At 49.0% G+C, this 22913-nt stretch overlaps 1 protein-coding gene across 1 annotated transcript in view; it reads left to right on the plus strand.

Annotated features, from left to right (window-relative positions):
* The window catches only part of LOC144132890 (cell adhesion molecule Dscam1-like), a 529721-nt gene that overhangs the window by 160149 nt on the left and 346659 nt on the right, over positions 1-22913 (plus strand). Inside the window, exon 2 of the mRNA XM_077665608.1 lies at positions 19991-20299. Coding sequence (XP_077521734.1) covers positions 19991-20299 — 309 coding nt within the window. The remainder of the gene's footprint in view (positions 1-19990; positions 20300-22913) is intronic.

Raw genomic sequence — 22913 nt, forward strand, 5'->3', positions numbered from 1 at the left:
CAAATCGCCATCTGTGTTCCGTCAGTGTAACGGTGTTGCGTGGCAAAACACTGGCGCGCTTTGGACCCGCTAATCGCAGGAGCTGCTTGTACCCACGCGCGCTCCTTTCTGTACTGGGTTGGGCGAAAATGTGCCCCTCCTCGGACGCTTGACATCTCATAGGGTCGGGAAGCGTAGATTTAGCCTTCAATTGCGAGAAGTAAATCGGAGATCACAAAATTAAGGCAAAGAAATTAAGAGCAAGGAATGGTGCGCAATGGAAAGCAGAAAAGACAAAGCAAAGCATCGCCAAAGAAAATGTGACATATGCATTGGTGTGGACAAATGTATGAGAAGCACGCTGCTCCGCTGCCAGTGCAATCACGCTTTTCCTAGCAGCAATCAAGAATCATATAGTTCGTCCATGACAAGCTGCAGTGGCCGCCACTACAAGCATGCACATACCGTAACTTCCAATTTGAATGTAGAAACATGTAAAAAGTGTCCGAAGGCAATAGCGTGTTCCGTTTACTTTTCTCCGCACCTGTACGACATTTGTGGGCCATAACGAGGCCCTCATTTCGCTACCATTATCTGCTAGATAGTATAAGTTTGCTACTCAAGCATCACTGTAATAAAAGAGAATCTTAACCTCCCAACATTGGGAAACGGACGTAAGATATGGATCTTTTGTAAAACAGCGCGAACAACGACGGACAAGAACAAGGACTGGGGACGAGCGCTGACTCCCAACTATATAAGGTTTTATTAGCAACACCTGGTGCTTATAAAGGGAGAAACATACGCATAGTACCTCACATGATACGCTAAAATAGATAAAGGATGAGGTAGAGAAGCACGCGACGCTCAAAGGCCACCAAGAAAAGCTATCTCTTTGTCATTGCGAGTGACTGACGGTTTGCTGACACACTTTGGCTCTTGACTGATGTAGTATGATTCTATTATTTCTCGCGTGGTTTGATCACAGTGCGTGTACAGCACCTTTGTGCACGCTACATGGCTGTGCATTTTTTCTTTTTCTTTTTCATTATTTCACACTTTTTACAGTGCCTCACCAAATATGAAAGTTCATTGTTGAAAGTTCATGAAAGTTCATTGTATTTGGTGAGCCACTTTAAAAAGGGTGAAATAATGAAAAATCCTGAATCGTCGACGGTACTTTTAGCTTCTGTTTATTTTTTGCCTGTCTACCTGCCCCCTTGCGTCATTCGCTGCTGTTTCTCAAAGCGTGTTCTTCATGATTTTATGTTTTATTTTCTTGCTTTCTTTTGGCGCCCTGTTACTGTTAGCTTTCGGCTATTTAAGTTTTTTCTTATTCTTTGTTCCTCCAAAAGCCGAGTCCGATGTGATGCCCAATTTCCACGCGTACGCGTTGGAAGCACGTAAACATTGGAATGGGGAAAAAAAATACACATACGCGAGACTCACCCCTTTGACAGCAGGGCGCGCCATTTCGAAAGTGCGAACGCCTAAGGTTAAGCACAAAAAAGTAATTTGGCACTGCAGTCATCGGTGGCAGCCAGCGGTGGTGTGACGTCGCCGACGCAGACGAAGTTTAGGGACTCCGAGGGCATCCTTCTTGCAAAGCTGACACGCGAAACACACCTCAGTGAGAAGACAGCGCGGAGAGGAACGCATCGCGAGAAGCAAGCAAGAAAGGACGGAACAGAAAAAAGAACGATGCGGCGTGAACACTCCACGAGCAGAGAGAAGCAAAGACGGCGGCGGGAGAAGGAAGAGGCGCGTGGCGTCGGCACGAAGAGATGTATTTGGAGAGCGGACGCGCGTTTGTCATTCGCAGATTGGTGCGCGGGCTCGTCGCTGTCCCGCGAGTGGAAGGCACGCCTTGTTTCCTCCGGGCCTCCCTCCAGCGTGGTGCTTTCAAAACAGCGCTCCGCTGCTCTGCCGCTGCGCCGGCACTGATGCGGGGGCAACGGTGGAATGAAATGCTCTAGATAACCCGAGTGCGCCAACCCAGCCCCCGGATGATGCTCCGGCATTTGTACGCGACGAAGAAGCACACAAACGAATAAGGAGACAATACCGAAACTCGTGCTTACGCGCGTTGCCTGCGAATGCAGATAAACCGGGATGCGCCAGAGTGTTTCCACCCTGCAACCGTTTCGTCTGCTGAACAAATAACTCCAAGATTTCGTTGAATAGAGAGAAAAATGAGTTGTGGGTGTTGTCTATTCGGATTGTGTTTTTTTGAGACAAATGTTTTTTTCTTCTGACCCATCCTATGCAGCTCACTCAACGCAGTTTCTGTCAAAGAACGAAAAACAAATTCATTTTTCTCTTCCTCTATGCCTGTGTCAGTCCAAAAGAGTGTCGCTTTATGTTCCTTTTGGGTACTCGTCATATTTTTTTTCATGGCTACCTTTTGATATGGTTCACCTTGTCATAGCAAGGATTACTATTAGAATGCGCTGGGGGTAAAAAAGCAAAACAGTAAAAATGTTTATTAGCGCTAGGATTTGTAATAAAGACTGAAACATCACTGCCGATGCAACGACAGGGGAGATGAAGTATGCATGCAGGGTTGATACTAACTGCTTGGTTTCAAAAAATCCGCTCGGCCGCCGCGTAGGCTTAATTCTAACGGTGCTCGGCTGCTGACCCGAAAGACGACGGTTTGATCCCGGCCGCAGCTGTCGCGTTTAGAGGGAGAAGAAGTGCTAGAGGCCGCTCCACTGTGCGATGTCAGCGCCTGTTAAAGAACTCCATGCAGCCGAAATTATCCGCATCCCTCCACTACGGCGTCTCACATAGCCTGAGTCTCTTTGGAAGTTTCAAGCCTGCAAACCCAAACTAAAGAAAAAGTCTACCTGCTAGAAACGCTTCGCATTTTACGCGTAAAGTGGTCACGTACATTAGGAATATAGTGCAGTCAGTGACGCAAGCCCGCTACCCTATTGTATAGCATAGTTTTAGCTTCCTTTCATGCCGCTTTCAATTCAATATTATGATGCAAGGCTTCTTTAGAACATACAGGATGTCCACGAGATAGGAACCGAAGTTCAGAACCAAAGAAAACTGGATCATATTGTAGAAACGAAGCGGGAACAGCGTTGTTCGCTTTCGCCTAAAGCAAACAAGAGCACCTATACGTCATGCTCCTCTAAATCATTTTATTGAAGGTTAGCTGTTTGCTTTTAGACTGCTTTAAACAGGTACGCCAGAAGTTTCAAACAAACTGTACATCACTCTAAATGAGATAGAGAAGTATCGCATGTTGCCGTTTTGCTTGTGCGTAGCAGGGGCTGTCTGCTAGAGCGTGAGCGTTCGACTTTCATCGAAATCTTGCAGAAAAGCGTCTGACTTTGCGAAGCAGTAGAGCTACCTTTGAAAATAAGTGCATGCTTAATAGACGAAGACAGAGTCATATAAGGAACCGAAACGACGTGTCAGTGGCGCGACTTCCAACTTTAATAACGGTGCACGAAGCCAGACGTGCTTTTATAACAGCTCAAGAACACGTTGAGGGCGGGAGCATGAGTGAATGAGCAAAAACGAAGATAAAGCAGATGGGTGTGTCTCGTTAAAGCCTTAACATACGACAAGGCGGGCTGAAGCGATATCTATACAGAGACCAAGATAAAAACTCTTAGGCCCAGAACATAGTGTTAGAGATGAGGGGTCCTTGAGTGAGCTGACTCTTTCAGAGCCGCAGGTCCCTTCTCCGAATGACGTTGTCGGACTTGGTTATGAAGGAAACTGTACAGGGGGTTTATTTTACATTATTTACAAGATTTTGGAACCCGTTGGAGGGTGATGGGGGAAGGTCGGAGGATCTGAGAAGATCTGAGGATGATCGAGGATTCTCTCTCACGGCACTCGTCATCCGGTTTAAAAAGGGTCCGGTCCCTAGGATTCCCCAGGTTCGAGGAAGTCTTCGCCAGGTTGGGCGTGGCCTAACTTGCGTTGTCGTACACACACACACACACCACTTCACATAGGGACACGCCCCCGTCACATGCCTCGCCGTAGAAAGAGGGTGCCGCAGGACAATCGCCCCCACCAGAGAGAGCGTTGTCTTCGCGTCCGAACGACACTTCTCACGCTCCAGCCGGACACGTCTTCCGGGAAGTCCGAATGGGCGAGGCGCCGGCGAGCAGGCACAGTTGAAGGGGTGAGTCACCCCCTGCTCGGTTCTGGCGGTCGCTAACTGCCTCCGGGCCGCACGATCTTCCGCGAACAAGGTTTACAAACGGCAGTGGAATCCTCCGTCTCGAATCCAATAAACCACGCGAGGACCGGCCGTGGGAACTAAGATGTCTATCGCCGTGCAGGGACCCCGGCTGCAGGTGTCCTGGCCGAATACGCAGCTGAATCAGACCACTGGCTGTCGCCAGAAACCTTACAGCTCCTCCGCGGCCCGAAAAATCTCGAATGTCCAGCGTTGACGACCACTGGGCAGGAAGAGATGAGATGGCGTCCGTGTTGGTCCCCTGGATTGCAATATCATCGCCCCCAAGGCAGAACCCAAAGCACCACCAACAAAGGAAAGCGCAGGTGGGACGTTCCAAACAGCAAAGCACTGCCCCACCCGCAAGCGCTCGGACTTCGCCAAAGAATCACCAGGCTTCTTCCATTGACAACAATACACTTTTAAAAAAATTTTGTCCAAATTTGGGTTAATGTTGTGCCGACTGAGCGCGAAACATCTCCTTTTGAAACTGCCACAGCCGGATTACTCGGAACAAAGTAAAAAAATAAACACTCACACAGGAGGAGATTCCTCTTAGTTCTCCCGCTTACATCAGTCTGCTCAAGCCATCAGCATTTCCGTGCAGTTTCCCCTTCTTATAACGCACCGAGAAATTGTACTGTTGGAGAGCCAGACTCCATCTGAGCAAGCGACCATTTTTGGGGGACATCTGTCGCAGCCACGTTAAAGGACAATGGTCAGTCTCAAATACAAACTTTGCTCCGTACAGGTAACACGACAACTTCTGCGCTGCCCAAACTAAACACGCGCACTCTTTTTCGGAAGCGCTGTACGCTTCCTCTCTACTGGTCAGTTTGCGGCTGATGTACAGAACTGGGTGTTCTTCATGGTCGTAGCCAACTTGGCTTAAGACAGCACCCAGCCCTCTATCACTGGCATCACACTGGACTATGAACTCTTTCCCATAGTCAGGGGTCCTGAGCAAGGGTCGGGACACGAGTGCTTCCTTCAGGCTTTTGAAGGCGTTTTCTTTTTGGTTATCCCAACTTACGTTAGTAGGTGCTCCGTTTCGCAAGGCGTCAGTTAAGGGACTAGCCCGCTGTGAGTAGTTAGGAATATATCGCTGGTAGTACCCAACTAATCCCAAAATGAGCGAATGGCCGTTTTCGTTCGTGGTTGCGGAATTGCTGCGATCGGGGCAATCTTTAACTCGAATGGGCTCCTAGTTCCCTGGCCTACAACGTGGCCCAAGTACGTCACCTGTGCGCAACCAAATCTACACTTTTCTGCCTTCAGTGTCAGTCCAGCCTGTCGTAAACTGGAAAACACCGTCTTTAGGTGTTCTAGATGCTCTTGCCAGGTTTCCGAAAAAATTGCCACATCGTCTAAATAAGGGAGTGCAAAGCACGGCATGTCCTTCAGTACGATGTCCATGAGTTTCGAGAAGCTGTAGGGGGCATTCATCAACCCAAAACTAAGCATTAAGGGTCGAAAGGTGCCCGCTGGGGAGATGAAAGCGGCATACCTGCTCGCGCTTTCTGAGAGGGGAACTTGCCAATATCCCCGTACGAGATCGAGGGTGGAAATGAATTTCGCGCCGCTCACCCTTTCTATCCTTTCCTCTATGTTGGGAATCGGGTATAGCTGATCCCTGGTAATTGCATTAAGCTTTCTATAATCCACGCAGGGACGAGGATCTTTCCCTGGGGCCTCAACAAGAATTAGCGGTGAGGTATAGTCACTTTCCGCTGGCTCTACAACCCCTAACTCCAACATGCGCTGAATTTCCGCGTCCATTATTTCTTTTTGCCACGGTGATACCCTGTAGGGTTTCGACCGTACCGGCTCATCAGAGGTGAGCTCGATTTCGTGTGTCAGGAGGTGTGTCTTTCCCGGGCGACTGCTAAATAGGTCAGCGAATTCGCTCAACAACTGCTTTAGCGTGTCGACCTGTGTCCCGCTTAGGAAATCTGCATTCACGGAGTGAGCCAGAATGTTTTCCACGTTGTCACTAGCGTCTGCACCTCCCTTCCAACCCTGACTCTCGCTGTCCAGCTCTTCTGGTTCATTTAGAGTCAGATTGACGATCCCGCTGCGTTCCACGAACGGCTTCATCAGATTGCAATGATAGATTCTCACCTGCTTTCCCCTGCCTGGAACCCTTTGCGCGTAATTCGTCTCCGAAAGTTTTTGCAACACTTCTACTAGACCATCCCAGTGAACTTCCAGCTTGTTTTTTCTCGATGGCCGGAGGATCATCACGCGATCGCCCGCGGTGAAACCACTGTCTGGTTCTCTCCTGTCTCTTCCCACATTTCTCTCAGCATTCGGAGGGGAGAGCGGAGGGCTCTTCCGTACACGAGTTCTGCTGGCGTAAACCCCGTAGCTTCGTGGGGGACTGTTCGTAAAGCGAAAAGTGTGGCCGGCAGACAATCCTCCCAGTCTGCTTTATGCTCATAACAAAGAGCGCGTAGCACCCGCTTCAGCACCGAATGCCATTTCTCTACACTGTTGGACTGCGGATGATACACCGAGCTGTGCAACAGTTTTATTCCGCATCTTTCTAGAAATGTGGTCGTCAAGGCGCTTGTAAAGACCGTCGCCTGATCGGCTTGGATTTCGGCCGGAAATCCTATTCTCGCGAACACTAACAAAAGGGCATCAACTATTTCTGTGGAGCTCAAGTCCTTCAACGGAATCGCTTCGGGAAATTTTGTGGCGGGACATAGCATAGTGAGCAAGTACTTATAGCCTGATTTCGTGTTAGGCAAAGGGCCTACTGTGTCTATTACAAGCCGGCGGAAAGGTTCCGAGATCAATGGAACAATTTTCAGTGGAGCCTTCCATGTCTCTCCCGGCTTGCCCACGCGCTGGCACGCATCGCATGATTTTAAGTAGCGTTCTGCATCTTTGAAACAACCCGGCCAATAATATTCCATTAATAGGCGCTCTTTTGTTTTATTGATTCCCAGATGTCCTGCCCAGCCATTTCCGTGGCAGAGACTCAGAATGTCCGCTCTGTATTTTTCGGGCACGACCAGCTGATCAAATGTTTTGCCTTTTCTGTCCTGGTAGTGTCGGTATAGTAAGCCTCCCTTCTCATGCATCGTTATGTTGCGTCTCGCGATGCCCTCTTTAGCTGTAAGGTGCAGTCTTTCCAAAGTGGGATACTGCTTCTGTTCTTTTGTTAGGGACTCCCTGTTCACCTGCAGAAGGCGATCAAAACTACGCGATGTTGGAGATAAAACGGATCCTTCAGCGTTTTCTGATTCCTCTACCGACTTAGTGGTTGAAGTCCCTCGTCGCTCATTTGCTCGGTCAGCTGTCTGGCTTTCATTCCTCGTTGGTTCACTTCCCTCCTCATTTGATTGCAACGATATGCTGGCTGGTGTGTCTCTGGCTACCTGAGGTTCGGGAATCTGACTTAGTTGAGATGTGAGCTGACGAGTTTTCGATCTTGTCAAAGCTTGTATCACCCCGCTTCCGAGTTTCTGGCCTCTCTCGCGTAGCAATTGGTCTGATCGATTCGAGAAGAGGTAAGGATATTGAAGTGGCACGGCCTTCGAAACTGCGGCCTCAGTGATTAGCTCTCCAAACGGTCCACAAATTATCACTCTAGCTATGGGAAGGCATACACTGTGTTCTTCTACTGCCTGTTTTATCCACGAGACTTCTCCCGTAAAATCGTCCACTGACACGTAAGACGGGTGGACAACGTCCATCGTCGCGGCGCTATCACGAAGCACCCTGCACGGTTTCCCGTTAACGTGCAGCTCGTGCAGGTATGGCTTAAGGAGCTCAAGATTCTCCACGTTATCCTCGACGCACGAGAACACCAAACGTTGCTTTGTACACTTGGCTGCAAAGTGCCCGACACCATTGCAGTTGTAGCAACGAAATGGCCTACTAGCCTCAAACTCTTTTTTCGCGGCTTTGTCTGCTCCCTGTCTCTTCGCCTGTTCTTCACGCTTTTCTGGCGCTACCTTCGTTGCCTCTGATTGCTCCGAACTTCTAGCACTTCGCGTCTTTCTGCTAGGCCCTTTATCTCGCATCGCGTTTCGAGCGTGTGACGCACCCTCTTCAGTGCTCAACCTTCTGCGCGAAACGTACTCCTCTGCTAGCTCAGCGGCCCTTTCAACTGTGTCGACTTTTTCCCTGTCTTGAACCCACAGTTTCACCACTTGGGGAATGCTTCGGTAAAATTGCTCAAGGCAAAAACACTCAATGATTTTGTCTCGGCTTTCATAAACCTCGGCTCCTTTTAGCCACTCTAGCAGATTCGTCTTTAGTCCATACGCGAAATCCGGATAGCCCTCGCTATCGTTTTCCATTGCGTTCCTGAAGCGCTGTCGGAAAGCTTCGACTGACAGCCTGGAACCCTTAGCGCGTAATTCGTCTCCGAAAGGCTGGCTTCGACTTTTTCGTAGTCAGCTGCGTCTTGTGTGCTAAGTCTCGCTATGACTTCAGCTACTTCACATGGCAAGAGTGTCAGAAGCCGTTGCGGCCATGTACTGCGAGCAAAGTTCTCCCTTTCGCAAGTTCTCTCAAAGTTTCCCAGGTACAATCCTATGTCCCTTCCACTTTCATAGGGCTGCATGAATCTGTTCATTCTATATGATTGTACATCGCTTGCTCTTTCAGGAGACCCGGCTCTCGAACTGTCGCCTTTTTTTTCGATTTTCGCTTTCAAGCTGCAATCGCTTTAGATTTCTTTCTTCTTTTTCAGCTTCCCACTTTTGCTGTTCTTTCTCTTTTTCCCATTCCGCTTCCCTTTTTCCTTTTTCTTCCTGTACCAAATTCCACGTATCTACCAGCTGATCGTCATCTACGTGCTTTTGAATTGTCTTGCATATTTCAAGTTTTGTAATTTTGCCCTGTACTTCTATTGACAGTTCCTCGCATAACAACAGCAAGTCCGACTTTGACAGTTTCATAAGGTCCATGACTACGCCTTCTCCGCTTTGGCAATGCTATCTTCAAAATGTCGTGAGATTACCCTTTCTCAATTGACATACACTTCCCAGTGATTCTAGATTATTCTCTCAAAATCTGAAGCCTGGCGAATCCTATAGCAAAATGCCGAATTGCTTACCGGTTGAGAAAGCACGATGTCGCACGATCCATCCCAGCTGCTGCCAACCAGTTGTTAGAGATGAGGGGTCCTTGAATGAGCTGACTCTTTCAGCGCCGCAGGTCCCTTCTCCGAATGACGTTGTCGGACTTGGTTATGAAGGAAACTGTACAGGGGGTTTATTTTACATTATTTACAAGATTTTGGAACCCATTGGAGGGTGATGAAGGAAGGTCGGAGGATCTGAGGAGATCTGAGGATGATCGAGGATTCTCTCTCACGGCACTCGTCGTCCGGTTTAAAAAGGGTCCGGTCCCTAGGATTCCCCAGGTTCGAGGAAGTCTTCGCCAGGTTGGGCGTGGCCTAACTTGCGTTGTCGTACACACACACACACACCACTTCACATAGGGACACGCCCCCGTCACATGCCTCGCCGGAGAAAGAAGGTGCCGCTGGACAATCGCCCCCACCAGAGAGAGCGTTGTCTTCGCGTCCGAACGACAGTTCTCACGCTCCAGTCGGACACGTCTTCCGGGAAGTCCAAATGGGCGAGGCGCCGGCGAGCAGGCACAGTTGAAGGGGTGTCACCCCCTGCTCGGTTCTGGCGGTCGCCAACTGCCTCCGGGCCGCACGATTTTCCGCGAACAAGGTTTACAAACGGCAGTGGAATCCTCCGTCTCGAATCCAATAAACCACGCGAGGACCGGCCGTGGGAACTAAGATGCCTATCGCCGTGCAGGGACCCCGGCTGCAGGTGTCCTGGCCGAATACGCAGCTGAATCAGACCACTGGCTGTCGCCAGAAACCTTACAATAGTCATGCACTGAAAAGTACGTAACATTGTGAGCATAAGCTAAGAGAGTTATGAAAAATACATACAAGCTATAACATATACAGCAAATTGCAATCATTAAAACACAATATGCCGGTCTTTTCAAATCCACACAAACAGGTAGCCTTCAAATCCCCAAAAGAGCTACGAGTGCACTTTTCTCAATTGTAATTGATAAGAATCTATTGTTGTGATAAATCATGCAGCAAGTCTGTATTTTCTGATGACTTCTGCTACTCAGTGTTTGTAATTAATGTTAGCGTACTCTGCCACCAATGTCTGCTGCCGCTTTGTAAACGGCTCCAGGGCCCCAATCAAGTTGTAGGCAGCAGCGTTTAGCCCTGGAGACCGTCCAGTTTTCTGGTGAATAAAGAATTGAATTGAATTGAGTGGCAAGAGCTATGTAAAAACAGACAGTCGCGTATAAAGCGGCAGATAAAAAGACACTTAACGCATCACAAAAACGCTAAAAACTATCAAAGCAGAACGGGAGGTGGGGGGACATTAGATGTGACCCTCCAAGATGGAAAGAGCAAGTTGACGGGGTAGTTGGTTATGCGTAGCGAACGTACCGCGCAAAACACAGAGATAAGGGTCAGAAACAGTGCACAAGGTCAGAAATTGTATGAAAAAAGTAGATCGATGCGCAGGGGTGGACTTTTCGGCGCCTTACATGCTTTCTTCACTTTGTTGGAGAGTAAACAACCAACAGGCGCATCCAGGCTGTGGGCAGACGCATGCATGGTAATCCATACGTTCCTTGTGCCGCCGGTGTCATCTGTTCAGTGCATTTGTCGCGCGGGAAAAAGATACAGTTGTCCAACTAGAAGGTGCATAAACAGCAGTCCTCAAGAACGTGCAAACGTCAATAATATTGCAATTTTCGGGAATCTTGCCAAGCACTGTAAGAAATGTGAAAGTAATACTTGCACTCCAGCATCCCAAGAATGCGTCGTCATCGGGAAAAGACGAGATCAGACATCCAGGGAGATATCGAAGCCCCCAAATTCGCCGTGCCAAGGATCAGTGTGTAAGCACACCTCTCTTTTTGTCTAAAGAGTTGAAATTCCTGGGCGCGGCTGAGCATGCGCTCTCAGTGTGGTCACCTGCCTCGTAATGTTTGGCCTTTCTTCAGAAGTGTTTTACAATTAGCTTTCCATTTTGATTTTTAGCCCGTTGTGGCCAATTTAAAGCGCCACATTCCGATTGTACTGGTTTTCGGTTGTTTGCGTGCCGGCCTTTTACGACTGATGGCTTTTATCGCTTTTATCGTTTCCATCATTCGTAACTACATATTTGATTCATTCGCACGAATACACTGAATTCCGGTTACCGCGCAGCCGCTCTCGATGTTTCGCCCTCTTCTTCACATACGTATTGTCTGTGCCTCCGAAATAAAATTCAGTTTATAGTCGACGCCCGTGTGCCTCTTTCACTGCTTATTTCCCTTTGTTTTTGCGCCTTGGGCTGTACGTACATTCGCCAAAAAATTAACAGTGGCTTAGATCGGCTATGCCAGGATATATCGTAGCGTGAGCTACGCTGAGCATCAATTGCCACTGAGCAGCAATTTCGCTCTCCTTCTCCATGGCTATACCACACTGGCAAACGCCCCGCTATACGTATACCCCCACTGATACCTTTGCGCATGCGCACAAAATGAGAGGTACCATCAAGCGGCTTCGGCGCAGCGTGAGACTTGGCTACTGCCCAACGGAGACGCACAGCTGGGCACGCGCTGGGGCCAGTGCGTCTGCCGCGGCTATGACCGACGAGGCGCGCCAGCTGTGCGCCGTGTGACGTCACTGCTCCTCGCGCATGCGCAGCACGGCTCTCCAGGAGCCACGCGTAGCTGCTCAACCTCGGCCAGTGTAGCTCACGCTACAAAAGAACAGCTCTTCTGTCGAACGGGAAATGCAAGGCGTGCTTACACATGTCTTTTCTTCGAAACGTTAAAAAATGCTTCTATATCCTGTTTTTCGGTTTTGTCCTGAGGTTTAGCTAGAAATCAGGTTTAGTTGAATTTGAGGCGGCAGCATATAGGGCGGAGACAGTGCAACCTGGGGTTCCCACAAGAATTATTCCTCACTCTCAAACAATGGCTCTCAAGCGCGTTCACTGCAGCATCTCCCTTTCTGCCCCGCATATGCTTTTCGCACGTTTGTGTAAGCTCATATACCACGTTGGAAACCCACTCTTTGAATCTAGTTGCATGCTCTATTGAACAGATATTTCTTGCATGCTCTTTGCGTACCATTGGACACACACTAGCCAACTTACAGGCTCTGGAAAAACAACCTGTACACTGTGTCTTGAAGCGGCATTTTTCAAACTGCAATGATAGAATATGCACGTGCACAGGCTTCTTCGCCGAGTCACCCTTTACAATGTCAGGTGATTTTTTTTTTGAAGAAGTCTTTGACATGGGCTGGTGACCAACTGCTCTGGGTAGCATGCGGTTATTAATCTCTCAAGTCTGCACTGAAAGCTTGCTCCCCTCTTGTGCGGGCAGTTGGTCAGCGCAGTCTATCACACAGGTCGAAAAAAGTTGCTTCTAGACACGACGTACAGCTTGTTTTTTCAGCACCCTGTAAGTCTGGTAGCGTGATTCCAATGGCATGAAAAGAGCATGCAAGAAAGGCCTGCTCCATAAAACATTCAACTAGATTCATAGAGTATATGAGTTCCCATTGAAGTGTGGGAAAGCATATGCAGGCAAACGGCAACGTGCTGAAGTGCACGCGCCGGGGAGCAGTTGTTTGACAGTGAGGAATAATTCTGATGGCAATCTCCCGTTGCATTGCCGCCACTGTAAAGGCTGCCGCCCCGAACTCAACAAAACCAGATTTGTAACTAAAGCTCAGGGCAAGACCGAAAGAGAGGTATATAGACGTTTCCACCGGGCGAGCAGGATGTCGAAACACCCGCTTTCTTGAGTGTTGCAAACGGGTTCCGCTGCTGCTTCCACCACTCCCAGTGCACACGACAGCCAAGCGAGCAGTGTGTCCGCACCCAAGGAGCCTTAAGTGGGAAGGTCTATAGAAGCCTTTTTAATTTTTCAAAGAAAATACAGGTGTGTAAACATGTGTTTCATTTCCCTTCTAACAAAAAATTGTCTTTTTGGACGGTTAAATCTAGTGCCGCTCCATTTTCCTTTCTTGTATTTATTATGCTTGGAGCACATTTTTGTCTGCCGCCTTATACACGGCTGTCTGTTTTTACATATCCCTTGTTACTTGTTTTAGATTTCTTAACTTGTATGCTTTTTTCATGTTAACTCTCTTAGCTTCTGTTCATGATGTTACTTACTTTTCAGAGCATGACTATGTTCTACGCCTAAGAATCTTTATCTTCGTCTCTTGGTACATAACGCTCCACCCCGCCTTGCTGTCTGTTATGGTTTTAACCAGACACGCCCACCTGCTTTACCTTAATTTTTGCTTATTCACCATTTCTTTCACCCTTAACGTGGTATTCAGCTATTATAAAGTCACGCCTGCCTTCATGTGCCGTTATTGAAGTTGGAAGTCGCGCCCTTGACCAGTAGTTTCTGTTCCTTATATGCCCGTCTTCTTCTATTAAGCGCGCCCTTATTTCAAAGATCGTGAAGCAAATAGCCCATGAGCGAACTTTCAGTTGAACTAATCTGAACTGGTCGTTTCTTTCTTTATTCTTTCTGATTCTTATTCTTTTCTTGCAGACTGATTTTAAAGGGGCCTTTGGCTGCGCAGCGGCTACTTGTTCTGGGGTGTCCAAATTTTTTTCCCTCTGCGTATCTCAAAGTGTACGCGTAAATGAACAGACATTATACAAGTGGAAATTATAAAACGCGATATCGCATTCGAAACGCAGGTAGCATCTTCTTAACATCTGTACGCTGCGTTCATAAATACGCGCAGTAAAATTCTAATTGGTCTCAACGACCACGGAGCCATTACTAGCTCTTGGTCTAGTCACACCTGTTATTGGCCCACACAGGTAGAAAACCCACAAGTTGCGCTTCGTTTCGGTAGTCTTCCGGTTTTGAATTCGCAGCCTTCTCCTTGGCATGTACATCAGACTGTGAAACATGGTATTTGTCATCCAAGTTTGTACATGGGTGGTACAGGCAAGAGCATATCTATGATTATTTTTCGGCCGTCCCAGCATAGTATTCGGGCACATCTGAGTATATATGCATTGTAATATTTTCCTCATGGCTTTGAATTTAAGCCTGTCCTTGCTATGTGCAAACGCTTCAGTGTTGCTTTTTGACTTTTTATTTTGTTTCTGAGGGACAGGGGGAATGGAGTGCCCTGTCATTGTTTTTTCTATCTGAGAATAATATTAGTGAGTAAACTTTGCATGTCAGAGCACCGCTGCCTTCTGTGAGGTATGCCCTGTGCTGGAGGGCTCCGAATTAATTTTAACCTAATGAACTTCTTTGATGTACCACTAAATTTCTGTACACGGGTGGTATTGCATTTTTCCGCTCCTGAAATATGGGCACTGCCCCGGTGTCTCACTAGTTATGGCGCTCGGCTCCTGACCCGAAAGCCGAAAGACGCGGGTTCGATCCCGGCCGTGGCGGTCGAATTTCGATGGAGGCAAAATTCTAGAGGCCCGTGTACTGTGTGATGTCAGTGCACGTTAAAGTTCGCCAGGTGGCCGAAATTTCCCGAGCCCTCCACTGCGACATAGCCTGAGTCGCTTTGGGACGTTAAACTTCCATGGACTTAAACCCAAAACTCTTGAAACATTAGCGCCGCGGCCAGTTTCAAAGCCACCAAAATGTCATAGCAGCTTAGACATCGTGGCGTTTAAAACTGCAATTAAAATGAAGCTACCGCGCTCTTTTTCGCGGCTAGATTTTTTTCCCGCGCTTTTCGTCCAAGAGTTTACTGGCACGAAAATGTCTTTGTCGCAACGTGGTGAAAAAGATACGGCATATAGAAAACACGGTGCAGTTTCTCCCCTTCCGTGTGGCCGTAACCTGCGGATTCCCATCCTATATGGCCTGCGATTACTCGCCACATACTTCCCAACGTCTCCTCCTCGTTTCTCTGTCCTCTCCTCGTTGCGGCGAGAAAACAGATCTGAGAGGAACGAATGTGACAAACGAAGGCGACCCGCGCCACAAAGCACAATCCTGCAGCCGACTAAAACTTCGCCTCGCAGTGAGCGTGGGCCGTCTTGGAGTTGCGTTCTCGACTTGTTTTTCTTCTGCTGTGCTTTTGTTTTGCTTCGACGCCCATTCCGGCCATGTTGCTTCCGCGTCCGCGCCTTCTCTGGTCTCCGGCCAGTGTTTGACGGCGTGTGACGGCTTCAGACAAGCTGCGCTATAGATGACAGCTGTCACCGAACGGCGGCGAGCGCAGGCGCAAGCGCGGTGTGCGTGCGTGGTCGATATTGGCTCCTGATCGGGCAGCCGTTACCAGACCAATCCCCTTCTGTTGACGGATAGTGTCGTACGAAGTAAGCGAAGCCACCATGATAGATAGTAGTATTAAAGGGCACAGTGCGGCTAGTCCTATTGCGACGATACGTTCGAAGGAGCTGAGACTGCATTTCCACATTGCACACCTACAAAGACACGATGAAGCCAACAAACAAGCCTATTTAAAAAAAAAGTGAGCGATATATTTGTGCGTGTGTAGAAGAGGACACACCGCAAAGGAACTAAAATTTGGAACGAGTGGACTAACTTTGCTTCGAAATTTTCGCTGAGTTACGCCACTGCGACGGTCTCGCTGCACTTCCTGAGCAGCGCATTTGTAGTTATGAAGAAAAAAAGCGCGTAGAACGCTATCCAGGTACACTGCGTCGTTCAGCAGTGTGGCATAGTTTGCGCGGCAAGCCCAACAGGAGTTAGACGCAAACCACGTGTCTTTTCATCTGCGGCACAAAAGCGCGCTGGCTCGCGCGCAGCTGCACGCGCCGGTCGAAGCCCAAGACGGCTGCAGTCTCCCCATGCGAGCTTCGTCTGTCGTCCAGGAGCCCTTCCGCTTTTGTGAGTTAGTAGGTTCGAAGCAGCGGAGTTAGCTTGCTGCATTAAGCTGCGCTGCTGCTTCTGCAAGTTACAGTGCGGCAGGATAGCCGGAGGGAGATGTGCGATAGCTATAGGAAAGCCATGAAGGAGGCGGCAGCCTTCAAGCGCTGTGAGAACTGCTCGAAATCTACGCAGAGCAGTTTACTGAAGGCGCGTATCCAGTAATCGCCAGTTGTACCGTTAGCAGTATCGAGAGACTTAGTCGAATGATTAGGCGTATAATTTTTCTTCACCGCGTTTGAATAACTCCATTATAGGAGCTCTTTAGTAAGCTCACACCTGCGCCATTATAGCGTTCTTTTATAGCATTAGTTGTTCGTTATTAGCGACTTCAGTCCAGAAGCTTTGTGGCAATGTGCCACGTCCTGTTTGCTCACCATTCAAGACAGCACGCGATTAGCAGCTTTACGCGCGCCAGTGGTGGATGCTCACGACACAACCATTTTCTGTCGGAATTCACATATGGTGTCCAACTGTACGTGCTCTGGAAACTTGAAGGCACGCTAAACCATGCGCAGGACCAGTACTGTGGCTTTCGCAGCATTAACTGAGTTTTTCAATGCTGTTGATAACTGTGACAAGAAGCGTAACACAAATCGCTGATTGCCGTGACGCCGAGTGTAAAACAATGCCAAGCAGACGATGGTGGCTAAAAAAAACGAAGGTAAATTCGACTAATGATGCTGAGCACTCTCCTCCGGTCATCGGGATGAAGCCATCTGGAGCCACGCCGCCCTGGCAGCGTTGGCTTACAAGGCGACATGCGTCGACTGAATTCGAGCCTGGCATGGCTGGCCATGCACTTCGAGCTGTTTCTCTCTGCGCTCTTGAATAATTGGGGCGCGTGGCATGTTTAGCGGCAAAATGATGTGGCTTTTGGTTCAGCTGCCTCGCCGTATTCCACATGCCGCAAAGCATGAACTAACGAACGGCGGGAAAAAAAAAACGGTTGTTATTACTAATCTTATTTCCACGAAGCTTGTTCAATGCTTTGCCGCTTTAAAGTCTGGCTACGCTCTTCTTGCTCCTAGAGGTATTGCAGAATAATAGGACAAGATGCACTGGTTTACGCGGCTGTATTTTTTTAAAGGTAGAGAACAGCCAAGGAAACATGGACGGCAAAAAACAGGGACACGCTCTGGCTAGCAACTGATCGCTTTATTCGCTACACTTTGAAATCTACGTGTATAGGAGCGCTACGAGTAGAGCGGTCAGTAGTCAGTCAGCACGTGCCCGTGTTTCTTTACTCCCGTACATGTTTTCTTGCGCCACTTTCCACTTTTTAAAAGATATGCACAACTAGCCCGACGACAAGCTTTATTACACGGATGCATTCCAACGTGCCTGCACGCTGCTTTGTCTCCTCGCCTGACTTCGACTTCACCGGGGCCGATGGCAGCACGGCGCAGTGTTTGCTCCAGCCAAAGGGCACGGAGCGTCGAACATCGCGAAGCGAGTGACTTAAAAATCTTGAGACTCCGAAAAATAATTGTTAATGCCATTTCCCTTACGCTTGCCATTACCGATGACAGTTATCGCCTTATCCGAGCACGCTTCTTTTTATTACTCTAACCGCACTGACTGTTTTTAACGTATACACTCTCGTGGCTCCCAACCGGAAGCGGTTGGAGATCAGTACGTACACGCGACCAGAGTTGTGGGTGCCTGTGCTGTCATCTTTTATCTGGTCAGCGCTTGTCCATCACAGCGCCCAAGTTTCCAGGGTCCGATGGCGAGATAGAAACCCATTGCCTTCTTTCGATTTAGTACGCGCCGGTTTTGGGCGTTTGAACATCCCTCGCCCGTTTTTGCGGCGCCCTGCGTCCTCTTAGGGCTGGGTATTAACGCGTTCATGTGTGCATGGGAGAAATACGTCCAAGATGCATGCTCTCTGTAAACAGCGCGTAAATCTTGTGTAGTGAATTCGAGGCCTGCCCTGCGTAGCAAACAAGGTGTAATCTAGCTGTAGCTACTCAGTTTTGGAGACAATGCTTTCACGCAATTGCATCCACGTAAACATACAAGTGAGGCAAGTTGGGTTTCAGCGGAAGCTTGGTTTGGGCTAGATGGTTCGAAGCTGCTGTATACATAACGCTAGACAGACGAAGACGACACAGAATAGAGAGGACAGGCGCAAGCTTGCAACTTTGTTTCACGAAAACTTCCCCACAGGGATTACATAGCAGCAGCGCAACCACAAACGGAAGATACGCATGTGCATTGCAGGAAAAGCATAACCAAGATGTACAACGTCTAGACAGAACGCCCTCGTGCCAGGGAAACGTAACAAATAGAGAAAAGGGGAAGGGCCCGAAAATGATTTAAGAAAATAGAGAGGAACCATTGAATTGCAGCAAACTTTTGGGGTTTCGTGAAAACGTTAGAGCCTGTCCTGTGTATTCCGTATCGTCTTAGCCTGTATAGCGTTATGTATACAAGAAGTTGGGTTGGATCCAGCAGCTGCTGGCTTCCTCCGGCACCCACGGCTCGAGCTTCTTTATAGACAAGATTGACGAACACCATACGGCTCAACGGTAAATCTTTCTGCACGTTACATTAATCAGAGGAAAGCACCCAGATGGTATGCCAGCTTGCGCAGCTCCTGTCTTGTCTACGTCCTCGCTTATCTGCGGACTTGATATGCCTTTGGCCGGAGAGATAAAGACACCTAATGGCCGGCGAAACGACACAGCAGCGATGGAGGAACAATAAAAATCCCGACTACGCAATGCATTGTACCTTCTTCTCCAATGCGTTATCCCTAGCGCACCAGTGCCTGCACATCCTGTGGGCGCCCATTGCACAACACGTCCCGCTGAACGCCGCAGTGGCAAGTTATCACTGGTGGCAGATACTATGCGCAATGCACAAAAAATAGGAAGCAATTTTGGCTTCTCCCACAGTCCACGCTGCATCGGCTTGGCTAGAATGCATGACTCTGCGAGAAGGTACCGAGGCGAGGGAGACGCTGGGACGTGTACAGTGGAAGATTTGGATTCTGGTTTGGTTTATGGGGGTTTAATGTTCCAAAGCGACCCAGGCTATGTACAGCGGAAGGGTTATAGTGTGCAGCGGAAGGGTTATGCGTGGGTTTCTACTTTCGACTCCAGTCCTAAAGCAACTGAAGTAAGATATAGCAGCGCCGAACAGGTGTGTTAGCACTTGAACTGGTGCACAATTTTTTTAAACAAAGAAAATCCTTGCATGGCTCGTTCTGCTAGATTCAAGTTTTCTTGTCACGCGACTTTAGCAGGAATTAGGGACAGCGCCAAACCAGTGCCGTTAAGCCTAGCAGCAAAAACCGCTCGTCTCAGTCATCCTCTTTCTTACGTCACGGATGATGTTGACGCGATATTTTTCAATGTTAAAAGTCATGCGCCACGTGGTGGCAGCCGAGGGAATTAGAAGTGCTGGCCACGAGTTCCTGGTAATGACTACGCAGCGTGGGCTGCAATATTTCTCGGAATGATGGTGTTCTTTTATGGTATAAAGCGCGTGCAAAAAGAAGTGTGCGTTACAACTTTCTACTTACTGTAGAGCTCTTGAAGCTTAGAGCTGCTTTAAAGCATCTCAGTGTCTTCGTGGACTTAAAATGACCGCGAAAGCGACCTGGACCACGAATAACGGGAAAATTACGAGACGGGTGGTGATGAGCGCCAGTGTTGTCGTTCCGGTGTTCCAGCTTGTCATTTTTTTGCGCTGCTTTTAATTCTACTTTGATCAACGAACCAAAATTTTTTTAACACCCCGTTGGTCATGCGTGACAGACACAAGAAAATAGAGCCTTTTTATGCATATTCTGGCGGCACGAACCGACTGCACTAAGCCTCTCTCCCTGGCGCCAATTCTGAAGGAGCCCCCCCCCCCCCCCCCCCTTTGTCTACGCAGCGCCCTCTCCGCCGCTGTTCTTCAAAGAGGAGCCCCCCGGCTGGGTGCCCTTCCTGAACAGCACGGGCGCCGTGGTCCCCTGCTCGGCCGGGGGCTCGCCGCCACCCACGGTGACGTGGCGCAAGGCCGACGGCGGCGCGCCCGTCACCGAGCTTCCGGGGCTGCGCCAGCTGCGTCCCGACGGCTCGCTCGTGTTCCCGCCCTTCGGCGTGGACCAGTACCGGCCGGACGTCCACGCCACCAGTTACCGCTGCGAGGCGTCCAACAGCTACGGCATCATCGGCAGCAGGGACGTCCGCGTCGCAGCAGGTACGTGCACGTTGTCCCTGGCTCGTGGAACGCCATAATGATAGCTCGAATCGAGGCGTTTCGAGATACTCCAGAAAAAGAAGTTTTCTTGCCCCGAACAGCGTGCTCCAGTAACTTCCATCCACAGCGTTGGAAAGATTTTGTAGCCTGCCTCTCACAGGAGTGAAGAAGACATCCAAGTAATTGCCCGGCATCCACTTGTTACGGTATAAAAGCTGTTTTGCAGAGTATGTACGGGTGAATGCCTCGCGACGCTTCTCACTCAACATTGTCAGCCTGACGCATAGAGGTAGGTGACTGACATCTCTCATGTCATCAGCCGACGAGTTTCCGAGCTGAAAACCTCCGGTAGTCTACGCTACAACGCAAGACATTAGAATTGTTGTTCGGCTTTAAAAAAAGCCTGAAATAATGCCACGTTTTTTTTTTCGTGCGTAGCTGTTAGGCGTCCGTCCCTACGTTCCGCGTCATCGTCGGCGCAGTCTGGGTTGGCGTAGTTGGCGTCGGCGTTGCCGGCGTAACCGGTTGCCCAAGTAGCAGAGCGAAACGCCCCCTAGAGGGTGGCTGTCACGGGGAGATCCCGGTGGGAGGCTAGCAGCGTAACACGCCACCTGCCACTACGCGTGTGCGAAGTCAACGTAGTCGGCGTAACACGGCACCTGATAATTCGCAGGTTCTCTTTTGGCGGCAACGCGTTCGCTCGTACTCGAATATTTAGCAACAGAGTATGGCCGCCATCTTCCCATTTTCACCGATGGTTCTGTGGTTAAGGTAAACGGAGCTAGCCCAGCGGCTTTTCGAATTCCTTCTTTGAACACTGCCGAGTCTGTACGCTTTACTGAAGTCGTGCCCTTCCCAACTGCCGAAAGCGTTGCCATTGAGGCGGCCTTACGGAGGGTCTTGTCCAGCTCAACCTGTTGTGATCGTGACGGATTCAAAATCCGACCTTCAGAGGTTAGAGAGCGGGCTCTCTCAAGTGATGCCTCGTCTCTTAACTCTCTATGCATGGTGCAAATCTGCACAGCATAGGCTTCTCCATACAATTCCAATGGGTGCCGTCACATGTAGGTGTAATAGGCAACGAGGTGGCAGGTAGTCCCGCCCATATAGCTGTCAGGTAATCCATCAAGAAAAATTCCTCAAGATGACAAGAGGCACTTCAGAGAAACGGTGCTCAGCCATTTCAGTACCCTGTGGAGTTCTCCCAACAAGTCATGTGTGTTAACACCTCTTTTTGGGCCTTGTGTGACCAAGAGAATAAAAAGATCTCACTATACGGCCCCGCATTCGCGCTGGCACTGCTCGTGTACCCCTACGTGGATGTATAAGACGGGCCTGGCTTTGTTTCTGCTACGTTCCACATGTGCAAGGATTAGAATATTATCTTATGTGCTCTCCAGCGCAAAACGTGGATCGGTGTGTGTGGTTCGCTCCCCTCAAGAAAACAGGCGCCTCTCACAGTTCCCTTCAGCACTTTTATAGTTCCTTCAGGACTCAGATTTGGACTCCAGATGGTGGCAGCAGGAGTTGACTTTTGACTATTATGGGTAATTATGTGTATAGCGTTGCAGATCAGCCAGGTCTAAAGTATGCTCCTGATTTGTGAACCTTATTTTACATTTAAGTGTCGCTAAGCTGGGGCAGTTATTAGCAGAATCCGCAAGGCTAATCCACCTCTAGCTTGCAACAACTTGGAGTCACAGTTCACCCTGTCACCTGTCAGGTGGACGGTAATAGCAGAGCGAAACGCCACTTGCCACGGCTTAAGTGGTGGAATGGACAGCTGGAAGGTGCCCGCGACGGGAGAATCCCTAAGGGTGGCTAGCAGAGTAACACGGCACCTGTCAGTGGTGACAGGTGGCGTGTGAAGAGCTGCGCTCAATCCTCGTTTTACCGACTACCGTTATCCCTGTCAGTTTCTTCGTTGTTCTTTTAGTTAGCGAGAAGTAATTTAGAGACCATTGTGTATGGGAGAAAATATTGCATGAACAAAATTGTAATGACGAGTACGGTTCTTACTAATGCTAAATTTGAGCGCAGCTCTGTCGATGTCTCAGGCTCTGAACGCTGATTGCTTTGCTTTCCAGGGTCGTCGGCACGTATGGCGGCGATATTCGTTCGATAGTAGTATTAGTTGAAGAAGACGATGACGTGCAATGCACAGCGCGAAACTATGTTGCAGCCTTAACACGAGGTGTGATCGGCTGCAGATTTAGAGCGGTATTAAGGAGCCTTGCTAAGATCGCGTGTAAGGAACATACTACAAGACGAGATGCCCACGAAGCTTGCGTTGGCAACTGAAAAGCGGTTAACGTGAGGAAAAGCTCCACATGAACATAACAGTCAAATCGAAAGCGACCCGGCATTGATTAATCACACCTTCAGATTATTACAAGTAGCTTTTTGAGATGAAGAAGCCAAAGGAAAACGGTTTTGAGTAGGAGTTTTTGAAGTTGTTGCTAAAATTTGGCACTGACGAAAACGAGCGACTGTCGGAGAAAGTGTGCGTGTCTGAAATAGAGGCAGTAATAGATAATCTCAAAGTGGGCAAATGCCCTGGCCCTGCATAATTTTATAAAGCTTTTAAAAGTGAAATAGCAATCATTCTGAAGAG

The sequence above is a fragment of the Amblyomma americanum genome, chromosome 1 (assembly GCF_052857255.1).
Source record: "Amblyomma americanum isolate KBUSLIRL-KWMA chromosome 1, ASM5285725v1, whole genome shotgun sequence".
Classification (NCBI taxonomy): Eukaryota; Metazoa; Arthropoda; class Arachnida; order Ixodida; family Ixodidae; genus Amblyomma; species Amblyomma americanum.